Source organism: Dendronephthya gigantea, unplaced genomic scaffold, assembly GCF_004324835.1.
Source record: "Dendronephthya gigantea isolate DGI-Jeju-01 unplaced genomic scaffold, DenGig_1.0 000038F, whole genome shotgun sequence".
Lineage (NCBI taxonomy): Eukaryota > Metazoa > Cnidaria > Anthozoa > Malacalcyonacea > Nephtheidae > Dendronephthya > Dendronephthya gigantea.
Window position 1 is genome coordinate 908,118 of NW_021163048.1, and position 21,506 is coordinate 929,623.

At 37.3% G+C, this 21,506-nt stretch overlaps 3 protein-coding genes across 3 annotated transcripts; 2 read left to right on the plus strand and 1 right to left on the minus strand.

Moving 5' to 3' along the window:
* The first annotated feature begins 4,015 nt into the window (after nucleotides 1-4,015).
* On the plus strand, nucleotides 4,016-11,289 carry LOC114526491 (excitatory amino acid transporter 3-like). Its single transcript, XM_028548104.1, has 6 exons — nucleotides 4,016-4,054; nucleotides 4,212-4,361; nucleotides 5,780-5,861; nucleotides 8,600-8,643; nucleotides 10,307-10,650; nucleotides 10,992-11,289. The coding sequence occupies exons 1-6, from the start codon at nucleotides 4,016-4,018 to the stop codon at nucleotides 11,239-11,241; spliced, it is 909 nt and encodes a 302-aa protein (XP_028403905.1). The 3' UTR covers nucleotides 11,242-11,289.
* Nucleotides 11,290-11,804: 515 nt separating this feature from the next.
* LOC114526380 (excitatory amino acid transporter 3-like) lies at nucleotides 11,805-13,240 on the plus strand. Its single transcript, XM_028547969.1, has 3 exons — nucleotides 11,805-11,966; nucleotides 12,250-12,387; nucleotides 12,528-13,240. The coding sequence occupies exons 1-3, from the start codon at nucleotides 11,842-11,844 to the stop codon at nucleotides 12,766-12,768; spliced, it is 504 nt and encodes a 167-aa protein (XP_028403770.1). The 5' UTR covers nucleotides 11,805-11,841; the 3' UTR covers nucleotides 12,769-13,240.
* LOC114526379 lies at nucleotides 13,211-16,781 on the minus strand. Its single transcript, XM_028547968.1, has 5 exons — nucleotides 16,275-16,781; nucleotides 15,148-15,204; nucleotides 14,555-14,654; nucleotides 14,340-14,479; nucleotides 13,211-13,879 (listed from the first exon to the last, which is right to left on the minus strand). The coding sequence occupies exons 1-5, from the start codon at nucleotides 16,344-16,346 to the stop codon at nucleotides 13,691-13,693; spliced, it is 558 nt and encodes a 185-aa protein (XP_028403769.1). The 5' UTR covers nucleotides 16,347-16,781; the 3' UTR covers nucleotides 13,211-13,690.
* Between the last annotated feature and the right edge of the window lie 4,725 nt (nucleotides 16,782-21,506).

Here is a 21,506-nt window from a genome sequence, read left to right on the forward strand (position 1 = left end):
CAAAATTAAAAGTCACCCAATTAATCTTGGAGCCTAGAAATAAAAATTTTAGATGGTCTTTTCTTTCATTAGTTTTTGTCATCGGCCATTATTATCTTTCATTAAGGATATTGTCGTCATTAGCTGTATTTGCTGCACCACCTATACCCACGTCTACACCAATAGCCATTCGAAGCGTTGTTTTACAGTCTATTGGTATCCCAAATGCTGATATTGGACTGATAGTTGCCATTGATTGGCTATTGTAAGTATATTTATGCAATTCGTTTAACTATATAATAATCTCACATGCACCCACAGTCGCTTTGAGCCTTTATTTTCATGATCATGGCATATATAAGGAGATGATAATAACATCCAATATATTCTTTCTTTTTATATAGAGATCGTTTCGCCACACCAATCAATGTTTGGTCGTGTTGTGTAGCTTGTACTATCATTGATCATTTTTCGCGGAGCGACGTAAATTCATCAGACAATATCAGTATTAGTACTGATATCAGTACTAGTACTGAACAAGGTGTACAAGTAAACACTACTGTGGGTGATCACACAAACGCCGTCTCTATTGATATTGTCGAGGAAGAAATGAATAAGTAATGACGCTACAGGAAAGACTATGCGTTTGGAGAATAAGCTATAGAGGGTGCATATAAATTCATGCAGTTCATAGGACATGCATGCATGTGAAGATGTTGAAGACAAACCAACGCCTCTCTGTCTTATACGCTTGTTAACAAAAACACAGAATTCCAAGCAATTCTCACGGTGATAGTTACAAAGCGTAAACTTTACTACCAAAATAGCCATATTTGTTCTTGATATTTTTTAGACGTACAATTTTAAAAAGGTGCTATATAGCACCTAAATAAATATATATATATTTATTGAAATAAAATATGCATGTAGTTGCATGCTTTAATCTATGCCTTATCCATGGCCAGAAATGCAGGCCAACAAGGGGACAGACACACGGAATCACATCACATATAATTTTGCCCCGTTTACACTACACTCAATTTATTGGCACGGCACGGCTAAAATGGGTACAGATTTTAGCCGTGCCGTACCAATAAATTGAGTGTAGTGCATGTAAACGGGGCTGGCGATTATAACATTCCATTTAAAAATTTCCGTGGCGTTTGCCCAAAATATATATCTACATATCTTATCACAGATGAGCCATGAATGTATATAGCAAATAATATAATTTAATAGCTAAATATGAAAATATATTAACTTTCTATAGCTATATAGATTGATTAATCTTGACGCGGACGTGAGGTAATGCTGCTATAATTTCCACAGTTTTCCAACAGTGATGGAAATTATAGACTCCTTTTGATAAACAAAGTCAGAGCCGTATGTAACACAAATTATTACTGGTTTCCTCACACCAGTAGCAATTTTCTGCTTACTTCAACGCTTTTGTTAAAGTAATACTTGAAATTCTAAGAGCGAAAATAGGGAATAAAAAATCACCCTTCCATTTTCTCACCGTCGATACGAAAAAACCCGATGAAAACTGACTTCAAAATATAGCTATTGTTTGATGCCTGGCGTGCAGGGCGTAGCCAGGGGGGGGGCTAATCGTTCGAAAAACCATTTTCTGAAACATTGAAATCCGTCTAGAAAATTGTTAGGGGGGGGGGGTTAGGTCATTGTGAAACAACATTCATTTACAATTAAGCAAACCTCCCGAATCTTCCCTAAATCTTCAGCATGAGGTAACCCGGCCCTATTTTTCATCAGACTAAGGCTTGTCATACAAAACAGTTCTGTAGTAAATAAAATTCGATGAAGTAACTCTCTCTGAGTGTCTCTCATCCTGTGTTATACAGCTCTGCGCAAGCATTGAGCCCTCTTGTTAGTTTCTGTCATCACATATATATATATATATATATATATATATATATATATATATATATATATATATATATATTAAAAGTTCGTCTAGGAAGCGATGAAGATCAAACAAAGGATATATCAAACAACACTAAATCTAATCATTTCGCACATACGTTTTCGCTGTATTGAAAGCTCCTCAGGTGCTGAACACTTTGTAAGAAAATCTTTCTTACAAAAGAAATATCCTCAATTTCTGACTTTGTTATCGCAGAGCAATATTTATTCAGTGTCTAACTACACGGATAATTAAGCTCAATGCTTGCATGTAATATATATACGAAAAAAAAATGGTTATGATCAAAATAACAATTTTTGCCAAAAAATAATAGCTAGTTTTCTGTTAATACTTGCCATAGGCTCTATGGCGATACAGTTTCCATTTGCCAATTCCGCCGTTGTTTGCCCATGCAAAACATATATCTACATTTACCCAGAGATCAGTTATGAATGTAAAATAATATGTTAGCTATATATATGAAAATATACTGACATAAACTCGTGAACCTAGTAATTTTGACCTAATATAAGAATTCCTAAGGTCTGTTCACACGATCCAATTTTGTTGCATCCAATTCACTTAATTCTGACGTATAAAAATATAGTCGGCTATTGGTGAAGCCGTGGTGATTGGCTTCAGTTGATTTGCTGCAGTGCATTACAAGACAACAGACCATAAAACATCCATCAGAAGTGAATCGGATCGAACAAAATTAGATCGTGTGAACAGACTTTATACGTCATAGCAGTCTAGTCTATGAGATTAGTCTATCTAATCTCTAATAAGAGCTTTTATTTGTCAGAGCATTCATTCATAACGCGTTTACATCATTCTATCGTGAGAATAAAGCCATAATTAAGTTCTACGAACATGCCTCTCCATAAAAAAACTGCGAAATTCGGGCGCGTCGCGTTGGCGGACCGCTCCCAACACGTTTTAACCGCTACTGATAATTACGGTAGTTCGCTATATACACAATGGTAGCTACGTGTAGTGTTAGCGTTACAATGGTACCATTTGTTGCAGTATACGTACATAGCGCGAATTCAAGAATTATTATGCACAACAAAATCCCATCTCGGTCACGCCTATGACATGAACATGCATGCTGTTTTAAATAAGAGCAACCGTTAAATCGCTGTTCAGTTTACACTGTCTGTTTCTAGTGAACACATCAAGTTGAGAATTGCTCATTTCAGCGTAGAATTATGTCTGTCAACAATAAAAAATCCGTTATCGCATGGCTCAAAACAAACATTTTATTTATTCTTTTGCTTCTGGGAGTAATCTTGGGATTCATCGCAGGATTTTCGGTTAACAAAACAGTTCAAAACTCAAGGAATCCTACACCAAAAGAATTGGCCATGTTCATCTCGTTTCCAGGAGAACTTTTCCTTCGAATGTTACAGTTGTTGGTCCTACCGTTCGTAGTTTCGAGTGTAATTATTTCATTGGCGACATTGGACAAAAAATCCGCCAAGAAACTTGGAAAAGCATCTTTTGTTTACTTTTTTGTAACAAGTCTCATTGCAGTCGTCCTTGCTGTCGTCGTAGCGTCACTTTTTATAAAACCCAACGTTCAGGAAGATCATGTACACAATGAGAGTAGTTCTAAGGGATCCATTGCCGTCCATGCCATTTTGGATATGTTAAGGTAAATCTAAATGTTAAATACATGCCAACCTCGTATCCAGGGTCTTTTCTCTGTGCTCACTCTGTGCTTTCTCTAAGCTCATTACAAATTTTATCTGTGACGCAATCTACAGTATATATAGACTTACCGTTGTACGTTTATTTTAAACATTTAAGTCTGCATTTAAGTCGTACATTATTTTGCACTCAATTGGGAAAACTGTTCACATAAATTGAATTAACCTGATATGCTCTATGCTATGCTATACACATGTACACCCAAACTGAAGAACAAAGAAAACGTTGAAAAGTTTGTAAAGTCGTATACTTTTATCCACAGAGTTAAATATTATGACAATATAACTTAAATAACTATAAATCTAGGTATATATCGTTACCACAAACGCGTATTTTCGTTCAATTGATTAATATTAAGACAAAGTGATTAATTAAAACTTATTCGTCTTATTCAGAAATATGGTTCCTGATAACATTGTGGAAGCAAGCTTCTCATCGGTATGTGTGGCTTTTAAATAATGGCAAGGGGGGGGGGGGTGATAGACCTTACGCATAATGGCGTAACAAGCCGTGACACTTGCAGGGAATTCTGGCCTAGTAGTCACGGCGGAAAACTTTAAAGTTTGAATAATTTACTGTGTTTTATGTTTTCTAGACGGTGACAAAATTTAAAAAAACGGTGAAGGAGTACAGATTCAAAAATGAGACAGCTGAAAATCTAAAATCATCAGCAAAAAATTTATCCTCGTTCCTGAAGAACGAGGTTGTTGACCCTTGGAGTATATCAGGCAATGACAATGTCCAAGTAATTAAAGAAGAAAACGTAATATCAGAATACGATGGCCAAGAGAAATACAACTCCGCGAATATTTTGGGTATTCTTACATTCTCCGTTGTTTGTGGCATAATCCTGCACAACCTAGGAGAGGAAGGAAAACCGTTCGCTAACTGGTTTAACTGTTTATTTAATCTCATCCTGAAACTTGTGGATCTATTTATGTGGTAGGTACATTATTACCTGTGTATAAACATTGCAAGAGCTATTTCAGTCGTGAATATCTATTCTAGTGTCAGTGTTATAAGGGTTTCCACAGATTCCTCATAGCGCGGTGGTAATGAAAAAAGAGAGAAATAAATAACTTTTGTAAAGAATACATAATATATCCTATTAAAACTAATCCCTCCCTCATGGTTGTCATATAAAGTGTTTTTGAAGGAAATTGTGAAAACGCTGGACTCTTGTTGCACTTGATGTTCTCTAGCCCAGAACCATGTAATGATTTTTTGTACCATTGCAAATAAAGGTTTTCACCGATTGGCATTGGTTGTATCGTTGCTGGTGAATTAGCAGCCATGAAAGACATAAAGAAAAATGTTTCCAGTCTTGGACCCTATATTTTAGTGGTTGTTATAATATCCTTGATCCACGCATTAGTTGTCCTGCCAGTTACATACTTTGTATTGTTGAGACGAAATCCATTTGTTTTACTGAAAGATGTTTCAAAAGCGTTATTAGGGAGCTTTAGCAGTGACTACGAGTACGACTACGAGTACGAGATTCGTCAGTCTTTTGCGTTGTTTGCTTACGCCATCAGCCAAAACTCGTAGTCGCTGGGCTTTTGAGTACGAGTTTTTTGATAAATTTCGTACTCAAAAGCCCAACGACTACGAGTTTTGGTTGATGGCGTAAGCAAACAACGCGCGAGAATGACGAATCTCGTACTCGTAGTCGTACTCGTAGTCACTGCTAAAGCTCCCTATTGACTGCTTTTGGAACGGCCTCGAGGTAAGAATTGTTTTGTTCGCACCGCGTATATGTTTGCATCCTTCTACTACAGGTGAGCCCTAAAATAATTTTTGTTTTAGCTCTGCAACAATCCCTGTTTCATTGGATTGCCTTGAAAGGAACCACAAGCTTGATCCCCGCGTAACAAAATTTGTTCTTCCAATTGGAACGACACTTAACAAAGATGGCGGTGCAATATACATCGCTGTGGCAACAATATTTATTGTGAAAAGTTATCATGGGGATACCTCGGATACCTTAGACATGAGTTCTTATGTGTTAATTTGGTAGGTAGCAACCACTAGGGGATAGCTTACACATTGTTATACCGACGATAATCGACAATACTTGTCAGGAAATAATTTACAGCAAAACTGCGAAATACCCCAGTAACTTTATATAAGATAGCAATTTTGAAATGCTATTTCTATTTGCAGCATAGCAGCAACATTAGCGTCAGTAGCAGCAGCTCCGATTACTGGATCAGCACCAATAATTACGAAAACAATGGTGTTACAAGTGATCGGCATTTCGTCAGCAGACATTTCTTTGGTGCTTTCTGTGGATTGGCTAATGTGAGTAAAAATCTAAACGTAGGCCATAACTACACTCACTGATCTTCCTTTCAACGTAGCAAGAAATATTAAGAAACGTACCCATCTGGGGTCGCCATGATACGGCTGGAGCAAACTTCTCAAACAAAAAGTACAATTTGTTGTGCATGGACGACTGAAATTAATGCCGCGTATTAGACCTAATCTATAGTAACACAAAACGTAGGCTCGGGGAACGATATTGAATTAGCACCTGCTGCCTCGAGCTTGAAATGCAACGTGCATGCGTATAGATTTACCTTTGTATATTTAATATAGCTTATAACTTTTTATTTCATGTAAAAACATTTTTTTTGTTTAAAATTGGTACGAATCTCCTGAGGTGTCACAACGCACGTTGTTTTGTCACAACGCACGTTCAAAACAAAAGTTCTGATCTCAATAGATGATATTTTTGGGGGGGCACCCTGTTTGGCCTAATACATGCATGCACTGATGCACTTTCGTAATATACTTAACTATTACTTGCAGGGATCGTTTAACAACTGTTATAAATGTCTGGGCATGTTGTGTTGCTTGCGCAGTCGTTCAACATTCACGTGGAGAACTTGAATCACCTGATGATGTCAACCGAACTGATTCTACTTGTTCTACAATCACTGTCACAGGGAAAACGAATGATGTAGCGATTGACGTCGTTTTAAATGAACAACATATAAAGATGGAATCTAAAGAATTAGAAGAGATAACAAACGTTGCATGCATGATTGAATAATAAAGGCAGTGTTGTAAAGGTAGAGGGGACTTTGTTCTTCACAAAGCTACAATCGTTGACAAAAATATTGGGACAAGGCATATAAATATTACTTTTTTAACGAAAGTCTCGAAATTAGCATTATTTCACCTCCGTCCCACACCCCAAATCAATGTTGACGTAACTGAGGTAAAATCACTTAAAGATTTGTGCTGCAAAACGATACAACAATGTTTTGGGAGGCGCGGGGAGATTCGTTTGAGCAGAAAGATTCATCCTTTCAATAATATATTGTTTATATATTGTGATTTATTGATGCACAGATATATTGTCACCATGAATTTTGCATACTCCTTTAGCAGCTCAGGCTCTGTCTTCTGACGAAGTCACGCTGAAACTGACAGTTTGTGGTTTCCTTGTGTATTCCTTCTAGTTAGTTTTCAAATTGCTGCTTGCCATTGACCACCTTTCTCAAATTGCGTGCACTCCATTACCTGTCGGTCTTTTAGATAAGGCACCAAGCCCAACATGTGAGAGTAGGGAAAGGGGGGAGGACAAATGGTTTCAGCCAAAATTGCCCAACCGTCGAGAACAAATTGCCCAACATATATTACCAATCATTTCATCTCTACGTGAGTTTCATCTCTACGTAGGATGTTTCAAACTCTCATGCAGAGGTATTGTAATTAATACAATAAAAGTCTTTAAAATATCATTAAACGGACCGACAAAGAAAAATCCGAAATTAGGCAGTTCTGAAATTTTTTATACGTCTATAACACTCAAACCACAAGCTGATATTCCATGTCATGCACTCAGGGACATCAGACGAAGTATGGCGCGCATACAATCGAAATCAATTGATTATAGGTTTAATTTTTTTTTAATTAACACACAAATTGTTACTGCATACGTTATAATTATTTAGTTGCAATGCTTTGGTTGCATTCAGCCATGCATTCACTCCCTATGATGACGCCAAATAATTATTAAACGAAATACCTATAATGCGTCACTCAGCTATAGGGTCTACATCGTCGCTGTCTGATGTGATAATACACTGAATGAAGCAACTCAGAAAATACCTATATTGATAAGAGAATTTCGGAGTAAGAAAGTCTCTGAAAGCTCTAAGAGTAAAAGAGTCTCAAGACGTTTCTGGCCTCAATTTTGCATGTAGAGTACTATATCCAGTTTTTTTCATCGAAACAATGATAATTGCTTCAAAAACCAAACTGACCGAAAAATATTAATTCTAATTATTAGAGTGCTCGCAGTTCAGTTGAACACAATGAACAATAATTATAGTCTAAAAATATAATTCCACCAGGATACGATCTACATATGAATGGTCCTAATTAAGCCCGTAGGGGTAACTGGAAACTCCAGACGATTCGTGGACATAACTATTGCGTTTGTCTCGACAAGAAATCCTTACTTTTGATGGCGACATTTAGTTAATTGCAGTCATCCATGATCATATAAGTGGAAAATCATATAATAAGGAAGAGTATTATACAGCCACGTCGAGGTTTGGCAGGACTCCAATCACTCCATATATACTCGATATGTCGAAGTCGTTCCTCAAAGTTCTACGTGATAACGTTTTGTTTCTATCCTTATTTCTGGGGGCAGTTTTGGGAATTTTACTTGGAATATTCCTTAACGATGAAGTTCAACAATCATCGGAATCAAGAAAACTTGCAATGTTAATTGGTTTTCCAGGGGAATTATTCCTGCGAATGTTGATGTTTGTAGTTTTACCGTTCATTGCATCGAGCATTATAACTTCTCTAACAAAGCTTGACAAAAATACCGTAAGGCAACTTGGAAAGCGTGCAGTAATCTACTACCTGGTCACAACTCTGATCGCAACCAGCCTGTCTGTTGCGTTAGGCGCACTCATTATAAAACCAAAAGATCATGATCATGGAAATGATGATGCCGAGGCGGCTGGTTCGAGTCCTATCTACGCTATATTGGATATGATAAGGTGAGTCACGCATATGAACTGAAGTAGATTATATAGTCTGCATCTGCTTATAAGCAGATGCAAAGCGAATTTCAAAGCGAATTTGCTGTTTAGTTATAATAGTGTTACTCCGTTGATCAAGTATATTACTACAATATAAATATAAATTTTAAACTATCATAATAGATATCATAAAACAAATAATTACATATAAATAAATCATTTTATATAAATCACCATCATGTCTTATACGGTTATATTTGCTATTAACATTAAACATTCGACATTTCGACATGCAGATTTCAGTCCAGTTCGACACCATTAACATAATAAAAACAGATTGAGTTGGCCGAAGCTCAGCATGGAACACGAAAATTGCAACATTCTTTTTTTTTCAGAAACATGGTTCCTGACAACATCGTTGAAGCTAGTATTTCATCTGTAAGTGTCTATCTTACTTTACATATATTAAGTATATGGAGTTTTAATTATATAGACATTGTCATGCACGCACAATAATATATTTCTCTCGCGTGAGAATGTATATAGGGATTTTGAGAAATGTATTACGGTAAAACATTTCGACAAAAGACTGCATGAGTATTAATCTTTTATATTCAAAATTTACGGTGTAAAATATATGGGGCTCAGGGCATATAGACTATAATAATTTGACACTTATTATATTAATAAGGTTGCTGTCTGGAAACGTACTAAACATATTTTTGCAGGGGATTACTTGCATGGAAATTAGAAATTCCGATTGAAACACCCTGTACTCTGTAGAGAGAACTGATATATTGCACAATATAAAATTATTGCAATGTTTCTTATCATTATATATGCATGCATAAACGTCGACCATGAACGATTCAACGTTGTATCTATTGGCCATTGTCGTAACTGCAGTTGTACATCAGCGCGGCTTTTTGTAGTTTTCTCTTTTTTTTAATACCATAATAAATATTTCTAGTTTTAGATACCGTCGCTATAAGACGATACAGGGGTCACCTGTAGATTTTCGTTGAGAGCAGACAAAAGTGTTTACACATTATAAGAGCCGCACGAGCTTCGTCTAATTATGTTTTATGTGGCCTATACACCGGTTGTCATTCAGGGGTTGTTCGAAAGGCGTGTAGCTTGAACGGTGGATAAGCCAAAGTTTAAAAATACTCTTAAATAGATCTTGTGAATGACTGAACCTGCATCTTATGCATTTTGATAATATATACTTCCATTGACAATTAAACTATTTAGCTACATTGAAACATTTCAGCTCATTTGCCCAATAAAATGATAATTTTGTTTTTCATTTTGAACTTATCCACCGTTTAAGCTAAGCCCCTGGAGGTATTTGAGGAGGATATTTATACAACTGCATATCGCAGCATAAAATTTCGAGAATTAATCCAGTTGGCTGCCAGCCATTTTCAAAGCTTTCATAGCGCCTGGGTACGAGCCGAGGCTGGCCATCTCTTATTAAACTAAACCACTAACTGTGACTAAACCAAAGCTACGTAAGCTAGATAACGGGCTAACTTCATCATAAATTAGCAAATCTGGTTGCGAGATATTTCTTTACGTACGGTTCGTGCATGCACAGATCACGAAATCCTTCAGGGAACTCCCTGCATTTCTATAATAAAACAACAAACAATAAATTCTTATATAATTGTATTCACAGACTCGAACAAAACTAGAGAGAGGAGTAACAAATTTCACATTTGTAAATAAATCCGCTGTTCACCTCAAATCATCTCCTGGAAACTTGTCATCGTTCTTGAAGAAAGAAGAGATCAATCCCTGGAGTATATCTGCTGATTCTATACAAGTCATCAAAGAGGGAAATGTAATCTATGAATATGTTGGTCAGGAGAAATATAATTCCGCAAATCTCTTGGGTGTTCTTGTTCTTTCAATAGTGTTTGGAATTGTTTTGAATGGCCTGGGTGACAAAGGAAAAGCTATAACAGACTTGTTTACATGTTTGTTTCAACTTTTCCTAAAGATCGTGGAAATAGTCATGTGGTGTGTATGACGATGAAATATTAAGCTTTTAATTTATGTAGCATTATAGTTTATACATGCATGCACATGTACATGTACAGACGAACTAGAATACGAACTCTCTTTTGCTTGCCTAAGTTCGTCTAGACGGATGATCCGTCTCTATAGCATAAACCGGACCAATTTTACTATACTTTTAACCAATGTATCAGATTATAATGCAGGTTTTAGTATGAAATGGATGATGATATTGGAACCCATTGTATCAGGGCTACAGCTATATATGGAGGCCATTTGGACCAACCAAAAGTCAATCACTTCAAGCATAATATTTTTATATACCATGTTCAAAATATTCTCAGGTTTTCGCCTATTGGTGTCACAAGTATAATTGCCAGCAAGCTGGTGGAAATGGACGACATAATGGGAACAATGAAAAATATTGGACTATATGTTATAACAGTGTTGGTCGCGTCTATACTTTTTGGACTTTTTGTTATCCCTGGTATATATGTCATTTTACTGCGACGAAATCCTTTTAGACTTCTGAGATTTATTGCTGAACCATTGGTTATTGTTTTGGGTATCGCTTCCAGGTGGGTGATAACTTAATTGCGCGTTTTCATTTGCACACATCCAATTAACTGATCATGCATGCCATGCATGCACCTTTCACTTTTGTTTTTTATAACGTCATTATCACTGAGCTAACTATATATAAGGCTATGTGCACTCGTTTTCGAGCGTTTTCAGAATCGTTTTTGTCTATATTATTGTTTTGATGCCCTTCCACACAAACCAAGTGAAAATATGCTTAATATGTTAAATTAGCTTCAACTTCTATTGTAAATTGACGGTGCAAGTTTGAAACCGTTTTGGCATGAAAACGAATGCCAGTTACCGCGTGTGCATACAGCCTAACTAAAGGCTCTTTTCCATTCATCGCAAAAACCTACTCGGTTGAATATAATCAAAATCAACCTAAAGGCATTTTTATTGGATTAAGGTAATATAAAGGTACTATTTTCAGTAGTGCTGATGGCTTTCGTGATTCGGCGCAATCTGCATGCATGTTTTGCGCGAAATATGATTGCGGTCATATCAATTTTTTGAAATTCAGGCGCTTCAATTTCTTTCAGTGCTGCGACTTTACCTGTTACTCTAAATTGCTTGAAAGAGAACAATGTCGTTGATGATCGTCTAGCCCAATTTATGCTTCCTATTGGAACAGTATTAAATGCTCCTGGTACAGCGACTTCTATCGCTCTTGGTACAATGTTTGTCGTACAAACATTTCATCCAAGCTTGCTGAGCGTGAGTACAGCCATTCTCATCAGGTAATTTACTAACAAGCGTCAATCTCCGAACGGGTATATAGGTATTCTCTGCGATTCGTATATTTTCTAGGAGTTCAAAGTTTTATTTGTATGCAAACTAAATATGTTCTAAGCAGTAAATTTAAAACGATTTTCTCGAAATATATTTTAACGCTTTTCCCCAAAATAAAAAAAAATTCTCATCAGGTGGCGCTTCCCGAAGTTATTAAGAAAATTCGGCCAGTTCAAGTTTGATCGGGAAGGTTTTAGAAGATATACCCTATATATGCTATTTATATTATAGTGTATCATCAACAATAGCAACACTAGCTGCGCCACCCATTCCTGCGTCTGGGCTAATTGCTATTCAAGGCATTGTGTTACAAGTCATTGGGATTCCAACGGCTGACGTCTGGTTAATCTTTGCTGTTGAATGGTTGACGTAAGTGTGCTACGGCAAAAATTGTGTACCATTCAGCTCAACTCAACAATTTTTTCTCAATAACCTCTGTCAGTTTGTTATATGACTGACCGTTAGCTAATGGCCAGTTATATCCAATTGTCGCTATAATTATGTTATAGAGATCGCATTGTTACCCCTGTGAACGTCTGGGCGAACTGTACGTCTTTGGTTATAATTGAGCATTATTCACGTGACGAACTCCAATCGCTTGATGATGGTACTGAAGCACGTGATGAGGTATCTGCAGTTTCAGCTTCAGGTGCACCCGATTCAGGTCATACGAATGCGGTCGTTATCGATATTGCGGATGAAGTCGTTCAAGAAGACGAAGACAATAAACATGAAATTGAAGAAGATTGATAACGATGCAGTTCTTATGAATGTCTGTGTATATTTAAGCCTGTAGGCTCGTTTCATTAGTCTTTTCTTGTGCCGAATAGAATAACATCAGTAGATTCGGCACATCAAAAGTTCAACGTCTGAACAGGCCCAAAAAGCAGCATATATTTATATGAACATGCATCGTGATTTTGTTACTTTTTAATATAATATACTACATGGGATCAGTCTAATGTATTTCATAGGTGCATGTAGTGGCCCTAAGCTGTGTCAAGCAGTGAAGAAGCTGAATATTGCTCTACTTCAAATTTACACTGTCAATGCCTCTATATACATCTTTTCACTATATGAATCACAATAATCCACGCCCTAGTTCATTGCAAGGGTTGCATCAAAAATCTACAGAGAAGCATTGTGATTGGATAAAAGTACTCGCAGGCAGCTTGAGAACACGTTGTGGTGAGTGAAAGCTAGAGTGCTTTCTTTTTAGGATTGGGGCTATAGCCCGTTAGGGTATATGAGTTAAATCATTTTTTAAAGTAATTGTATTTATTAAACAGAAAATAACAATGTTATTATATAATCACTTAATTACTGGAATTTTTAGTCAGTGTAACTAATTTTGTACCCCCCCAGGCTGGCACATTGTATAACTGAGGACTTGAGTGAATAGTAACAGAAGTAAAATCTTTGACGTTACTTGTTGTGTTTTTTCATACAATGAAAAATACACTTAAAATCCCTTTTGAAATTTTATTTCAACTACAGCTGTAGTTTCTCGAGTGGGACAGTCTGCGTTGCACTTTATACTTTTATACTGAAGGTCGTTTTATCTAATAGTGCATGTGCGGGAAGTAAATAAAATAAAAACAAAGTTATACCTTTTTGTTCAACATAAATGTGTACCTATGTGACGGTATTGTGATACCGTCGACATGCAGATTTAAACATTTACTAGGCTTTGTGGTCCCTGATTTATGCTATCATTTTGATTGTTGCCTGGAGTACCAAAGTGATCATTATATGCTGGTGGGTTGTCACCGGACAGAGATGGTCCATTTGTAGCGTTAGACTGTGTAGCCGTTACCATAACCACAGCTTCGTCTGGCTCATTAAATACAAGGGCATAGTTCTATATACAAACCCAAAAATTACATGATAAACACGAGCTCGGCTCGTCTATGTCAGTTTGCGATTTAATTGCAATTCAATTCAGCCTAGGGGGCAACTATATAAATGCATGTATGCGCGACGTACAACGTGCAGTCAGGGACTTCAGAAGCAATTTATCAATCAGTTTCAATGCGAAGAGGATGCATCATAATTATCATAACATGCCATAGGCTTGATGGCTTTATACAAATGGGACCAAATCGTGATCGTATTGATAGCAAAGACCTGTCACAGAGCTGCTCCCTCTTCACCTCTTCTTTAGGGATATTTAGGAGAATTATGGGATATGTATGGATAAGTAGGAAGGGTGAATGAGGGACATATGACTACAAAAAGGGGGCGAGTCTAGGGCCCGGACAAGGGGAGAGCCGGGACTTCAATCGACCCATTTCATTTGGCATCCACAGTTATTTATTTACCTGTTCGGTGCAGCAAGTGGTGCCACAACCATAAATAGATCCGATAAAAGAGACGATAGTGGCCAAACAGAAGATAATCGTAGTTGCAACAGTAACCCTAATTGTGACTTTCATGTCAGAACAATTCGAACCGAACGAACCTAGAAGTGAAGAAAATTTCATGGTTCTGCACTAAACGTGCAGTTTCATCATAATTATGCCACGCACACACTTACCACATTCTTCCTCAAGACTTTTCCAGAATAAAGCCGATGTGATCACACTAGAGATTGACAGAATCATTCCCATAATGTTTGTAGTAAGGGTAGCTCCCAACTTAAAGAAAAAGGAATATATGACTGGAATAACAGTCATATAAACTCTACGCAATTACTTTATATATGCATGTAGTTGAAAAACCTAACTGGTAGGGTTAACGTGTTTAATTTTTTAAAAGCATTTTACTAATAGGACCTATATACTGCAACTATACATATACATACCAGGGGCAGGTTGTTCAAAAGCCGGTTAGCTTAACCCTGGGTTAACTCGAATTTTTACATATTCAGTATTTTTAATCGCTCGGTTATGCAGTTGCACATGTTTTCTCATAAATATTTTGTGGATAAATAGAAGTCTCATTTTGCAAAGTTTTGAAACAAACAGCAGTGCAGAACCATAAGAACCAAAACAGCTGAGTAAAATTTAACCCATCCTGGGTTAACGCTGACCTAGCTTTGAACAAGCGGCCCCAGCCGCTGTATAGGCTTATAGCCGTTTACAACGAGAACTAAGATTTAAAGTGTAAAAAAATAATTAGTTTTCTTACCACGGCCCGACCCTGTTTTTTCCCAGAGATTATGCACAGAACACCAGGAGCTATAAACTTTTTAAAAAAGGAAACAAATTTGCATTCACATGCGGAATGTAGTTCAAACAAAATAGTCGGAGTACGCGTTGTTTCTTTAACAGCATGCATGGCCAGTTAACAACTCTTCAAAATCATCTTATAGATTTGTATATACTTTTGTTTAAAACCGGTGCATGGACAGATGCAGCTATTTTTTGCATTTAAACTGATATCTTGTGAATAACATTGTTGTATTTAAATTAATGTAATTTTTTGTAAATTTTTGTAATTCAATTGAAGAATAAATGTGTGACGACCCTCGGGGGGAAAAACTATATATAAGTTGACGAGGCTACCGTGTTTCAGTAAATAATTTAAAAGATTTAGATATTAATATATCTTCCCGAGGGGGTAATATTTGATCGAATTTCCCGAGCAGGAGGTCTATAAATGATATATTATATCGAAACAACTGTATGTTATATCTTTTCCCATTGTTGACAGCCTCGACACAGGGGAATAATAAGTATATGAACTTTAATTTATGATATGATTATTATTTATATTAATATGACCTTTTAGTTTGTGGCCTCGATCTAGTCGTGTGCGAGGGATCCACGCGTGGAACACGCAAACACACGCTGCAGCGGGGTATTCGACTTTATAGTATAATGTGAGGAAAGTTCGATGGAACTCCATGATAAATTGACTGATCACGTGGTACAAATTGAGCTTTCCGATTGGATAATTTACAGTTGAAATATACTTTATCATTACTTGATATTATTTTTGCGGATATCATGCATGCAATGTGGTAAAATAACTCAATTAGAAAACCAAACGGTATAGCTATAGCTATAAGCGTTAAATAACTGAACTGTCGGAGTTTCAATCGGCAAGTCGAATCAACACTGATTGTCGCAGTTATGATTTTGCATGAAATTAATAGTCATAATAAGCCGGCATATAATAAATATTCAAACACGTAGAAAATTAGCCATGAGAAATTGCAAAATCGTGCTTGCATGATGCTGATCAATACATAGTGAACCGGGTCGGTATCAACTTTCGCACCGACATCATTGATGTAATGTACTAATACTTACATAGAGGCCCGCCACGAAAGCAGCAGAAGATACGGAAAGAGATCCCAGATATCCGCGATTCATATTGCCCATTAGTATACAACCACATATGAAAGAAGGAAAAGCCAACACACCCAAAAAAAATACAACCGATTGAGATATAAACAAAATCAGCCATTTTAGAATGCCTGAGTGGGTCTTTTAGAAACGGTGTTGATCAGTTATAGCAGCTTGCGTCGAAACACATAAAGTTACACTTCTACGGCGGTTTTGAAGCTATAATTTCCTTGTTTATTGCGTGATTCCTACGTTACGCATCATTTAATGCCTTTGATCCTGGAAGGTGACTAATAGCGCTTCTGGTATGCATAAATCCAGCCATCACGCAATCTCAATAATACATTTGCCGGGGTTTTTAAAGGTTGTTTTCACATCATGATTTATCGAAATTTCACACGCTGGCCGCATGCGTTACCTTAATTCCATTTTATTCGCAATCAATAGTATGGATGTTCGTATCTTCAAAGAAACATCAAACATGTGACTTTTTCATCAACATGCATTATATTATAATTATAATTATATAGTAATTATATAACAGGGTGTACTTAATATTCATATAAAGCACTTAATATTCATATTGTTATTACTAGAAATACATGCATGCAGCAACCCCTCGCCATTTCAAACGAAGCAAAATATTTCCTGAGCTGATGAGTGGTGTTTCAAATTTTTCGGAGACAAACACAGTCGTAAAGGTGAAGTGAAATCACCCGTTGGCCGTTTACCTGCTGCATTACGTTGCATGCAGTTATAGACTTTCACAGTTTAGGTATAAAAGGTGAACAAGTAAACACTGCCGTAAGTGATTAGAATGCTGTAGGGGTGATTGAGCGTTTTTCCTTCGGTAATAAGAACTCCTAGTTGATAATTCTAATGTAGCTTCATCCTGATCCCACAAGTCAAGCGTTATGCTGTTTTGGTTAGGTGCATGTCATCAGTCAATTCGGTTATATGTAATATTGAAATACGCTAGATGGACGTGGATGCGTATCTGTTAAGCTGGTTTTCCACTAGCTGGTTTTCTACTAGGAAAATGACGAATACGACCATGGTCGAATTGGCCGGAAAATGACGAATTCGACCATGGTCGAATTATCGGAAAATGACGAATTCGACCATGGTCGAATTAGCCGGAAATTGACGATTTCGACCATGGTCGCCGGAATTGGCCAGTGAACTCAAATAAGACTGGAACGCTCACTCGCTGACTTTCCCTCATTAATGAGTGAAGCCAAGATGGCGGATCATGAAGCCTTTCTTGTAGGTATGATCCAGGCCTCTGGCGCGGAAATTTCAAAGGAAAATCATAATTGCCGCCATTTACCTCCGCGCCGGAGGCCTGGATCATACCTACAAGAAAGGCTTCAGTGGGCTTTAATGTCCGCCATCTTGGCTTCAAACTTCCGACAGAGTGAGCGTTCCAGTCTTATTTGAGTTCACTGGAATTGGCCGGAAAATGACGAATACGACCATGGTCGAATTGGCCGGAAAATGACGAATACGACCATGGTCGAATTGGCCGAAAAATGACGAATACGACCATGGTACAATTGGCCGGAAAATGACGAATTCGACCATGGTCGAGTTCGCCAGAAAACGACTAATTCGACCATGGTCGTATTCGCCGGAAAACGACTAATTCGACCATGGTCGAGTTCGCCGGAAAACAACTAATTCGACCATGTTCGAGTTCACCGGAAAACGACTAATTCGACCAGGGTCGAGTTCGCCGGAAAACGACTAATTTGACCAGGGTCGAGTTCGCTGGAAAACGATTAATTCGACCCTGGTCGAGTTCGCCGGAAAACGACTAATTCGACCAGGGTCGAGTTCGCTGGAAAACGACTAATTCGACCATGGTCGAGTTCGCCGGAAAACGACTAATTCGATAATGGTCGAGTTCGCCGGAAAACGACTAATGGGACCATGGTCGAGTTTGCCGGAAAACGACTAATTCGACCATGCATGGTCGTATTCGCCGAAAAACGATTAATTCGACCATGGTCGAGTTCGCCGGAAAACGACTAATCGGAGGAAAATTTGACCAGTTCTATACGTGTTCACACGTCCAAATTTGTCGTTAATTTATTATTCATAAAGGTTTTGTGGTGGAAACCTTTTTCCCCTTGTTGTTGTGGTTTTGTACGTTTCCATTAAGTTCACCTCAATTCATATACGTAAATAACATAATGCTATATTCTTTCATCATTACTGAGTAATATTTGATGAAAAGAAATAAGAGGGCTGCGAAAGAGGACTTGGTCTATAGGGATCCATTATCTATATTTTGCTTCTAAAGGGTGCCGCAAAAAGCACCCTTCATTCAAAGTTATACAGCTATTATTATAGCGTATAGCTTTTTATTTCATGTAAAAACAATTTATTTGTGTAAAATTGGTACGAATCTCCAGCGATGTCACAACGCACATTCAAAACAAAAGTTCTGATCTCAATAGATGACTTTTTTGGGGGGCATCCTGTTTGGCCTAATAGGCTAATACATGCATACACTGATGCACTTTCGTAATATACTTAACTATTACTTGCAGGGATCGTTTAACAACTGTTATAAATGTCTGGGCATGTTGTGTTGCTTGCGCAGTCGTTCAACATTCACGTGGAGAACTTGAATCACCTGATGATGTCAACCGAACTGATTATGCTTGTTCTACAATCACTGTCACAGGGGAAACGAATGATGTAGCGATTGACGTCGTTTTAAATGAAGAACATATAAAGATGGAATCTAAAGAATTAGAAGAGATAACAAACGTTGCATGCATGATTAAATAATAAAGGCAGTGTTGTAGACGCGTAGAGGGGGCTTTGTTCTTCACAAAGCTACAATCGTTGACAAAAAATATTGGGACAAGGCATATAAATAACATCCTTTCAATAATATATTGTTAATGATTGTCTTGAATTTTATTAATTAGCCAATTTATGTCACTATACCCTTAGGAAAAAACACATGCAAACCATATGTGTTTCCCGTGTGATTCACATGTTGATACATGTGATCACATGTGGTTCACATGTGATCATATGTGATTCACATGTGAATATACGTGGTTATTTTGAGTCTACATGTGAACCACATGTGATGCGCATGTAGTTACATGGGGAATATCTGTCAACACATATGGTTCATATGTGATCACAAGTGCTTCACATGTGAAAATATACTAACATATATATACAGCTCACATTATTCGTTTAACTATATAATAATCTCACAGTCGCATTCAGCCATAATTTTCATGCTCATGGCATATATAAGCAGTAGCGTAGCAATTTGTCCCGCTATGCTAATATTTTGGTGTTCATTGACTGCGAAAACAATGAATTTCTAAAGATATGAATAATTATAATCACTCGAAATTTACATAGCGGGCGGGGACAAAATCGCAGGGACCGCGGAGCAGTTTTTGGATTGGGGGGGCTAGCGAAGCCGAAAGAGTGAACCCTCGGGGGGGGTCCATACTTATCTGTTTATATTTTTCTTGTAAACACTTCAATGAAAACATTGTTCACCAACACGGATAGTGAACACATAATTATGATTACACAACTTACTATAAGGAGTTTTTATTCGTATTATTATGGCCATATAAAAATCGCTATAAAGGAATCACATGTATTTTGAAAATTATTGGGGGGGCTAAAGCCCCCCAGCCCCCCCCCCTCCGCGGTCCCTGAATCGTCAGGCTAGCTACGCCACTGTATATAAGGAATAAGGAGATGATAATAACATCCAGTATATTTTCTTTTTATATAGAGATCGTTTCGCCACACCAATCAGTGTTTGGTCGTGTTGTGTAGCTTGTACTATCATTGATCATTTTTCGCGGAACGACCTAAATTCATCAGATGATATCACTAGTACTGAACAAGGTGTACAAGTAAACACTACTGTAGGTGATCACAAAAACGCCGTCTCTATTGATATTGCCGAGGAAGAAATGAATACTTAAAGACGCTACAGGAAAAACCATGCGTTTGAAGAATAGGCTATAGAGGGTGCATATAAATTCATGCCGTATATAGGACATGCATGTGAAGATGTTGAACTGAGAGAAATCTACCAGGGGCCGGTTGTTCAACGCTAGGTTAGCGCTAACCCTGGGTTAAATTTTAATCCCCTGTTTTAATTTACGTGCTTCTGCTCTAAAACTTTAAAACTTTACAAAACAAAATTTCTATTGAACAAGAAACTACTCATGGAAAAAATATTCAACATTATAAACAAGCGTATATATAGCATATAATATAGTTAGCTATATATGAAAATATACTAACTCTCTGAACTTGTAACTTTTAGATTAATCTAGAATCCGATATAAGAGCTCTTATATGGTAACTAAGACCTAATGAAAGCTCTAATTCGTCAGACCATTCATAACAATTTCTCTGATCACGTAGCAATCAGTTCTCAAAGATTAAACTTGGTGTGCATGCTACGTTTCAGAGTCCTGGCAGCATAATTAATTTCCCGCAGCTTATTTCTAGGAAAATAATTGACTAGCGACGTCGAGCTAACCGCATCGTAGATCGTAAACTCAGTCATAACTATGTTTACATGGAAAGAAAGCCAGAAATAAAAAAAGCCGTAATAACGTTTCCAGACACTTTGCTACGTGCAGTGTCACCGTGTCGCCTTTATACAATGATACGGCCTGCTGTTATACACCTACATGGTGCAAACTATTCATAGCTCACGCATTATTATGCATAACTAAATCACATGTCGGTCACTTACGCCTAACATTGTTTTCCCTTTTTTTTTTAAATACGAGCAACTGTTAAAACGCTGTTCAGTTTACCCTGTTTGTTTCCAGTAAACACATCAAGTTGAGAATTACTCATTTCAACGTAGAATTATGTCTGTCAACTGTAAAAAATCCTTTCTCGCATGGTTCAAAACGAACATTTTATTTATTCTGTTGCTCCTGGGAGTAATCTTGGGATTCATCGCAGGATTTTCGGTTAACAAAATAGTTCAAAACTCAAGGAATCCTACACCAAAAGAATTGGCCATGTTCATCTCGTTTCCAGGAGAACTTTTCCTTCGAATGTTGCAGTTGTTGGTCCTGCCGTTCGTAGTTTCGAGTGTAATTATTTCATTGGCGACATTGGACAAAAAATCCGCGAAGAAACTTGGAAAATCATCTTTTGTTTACTTTTTCGTAA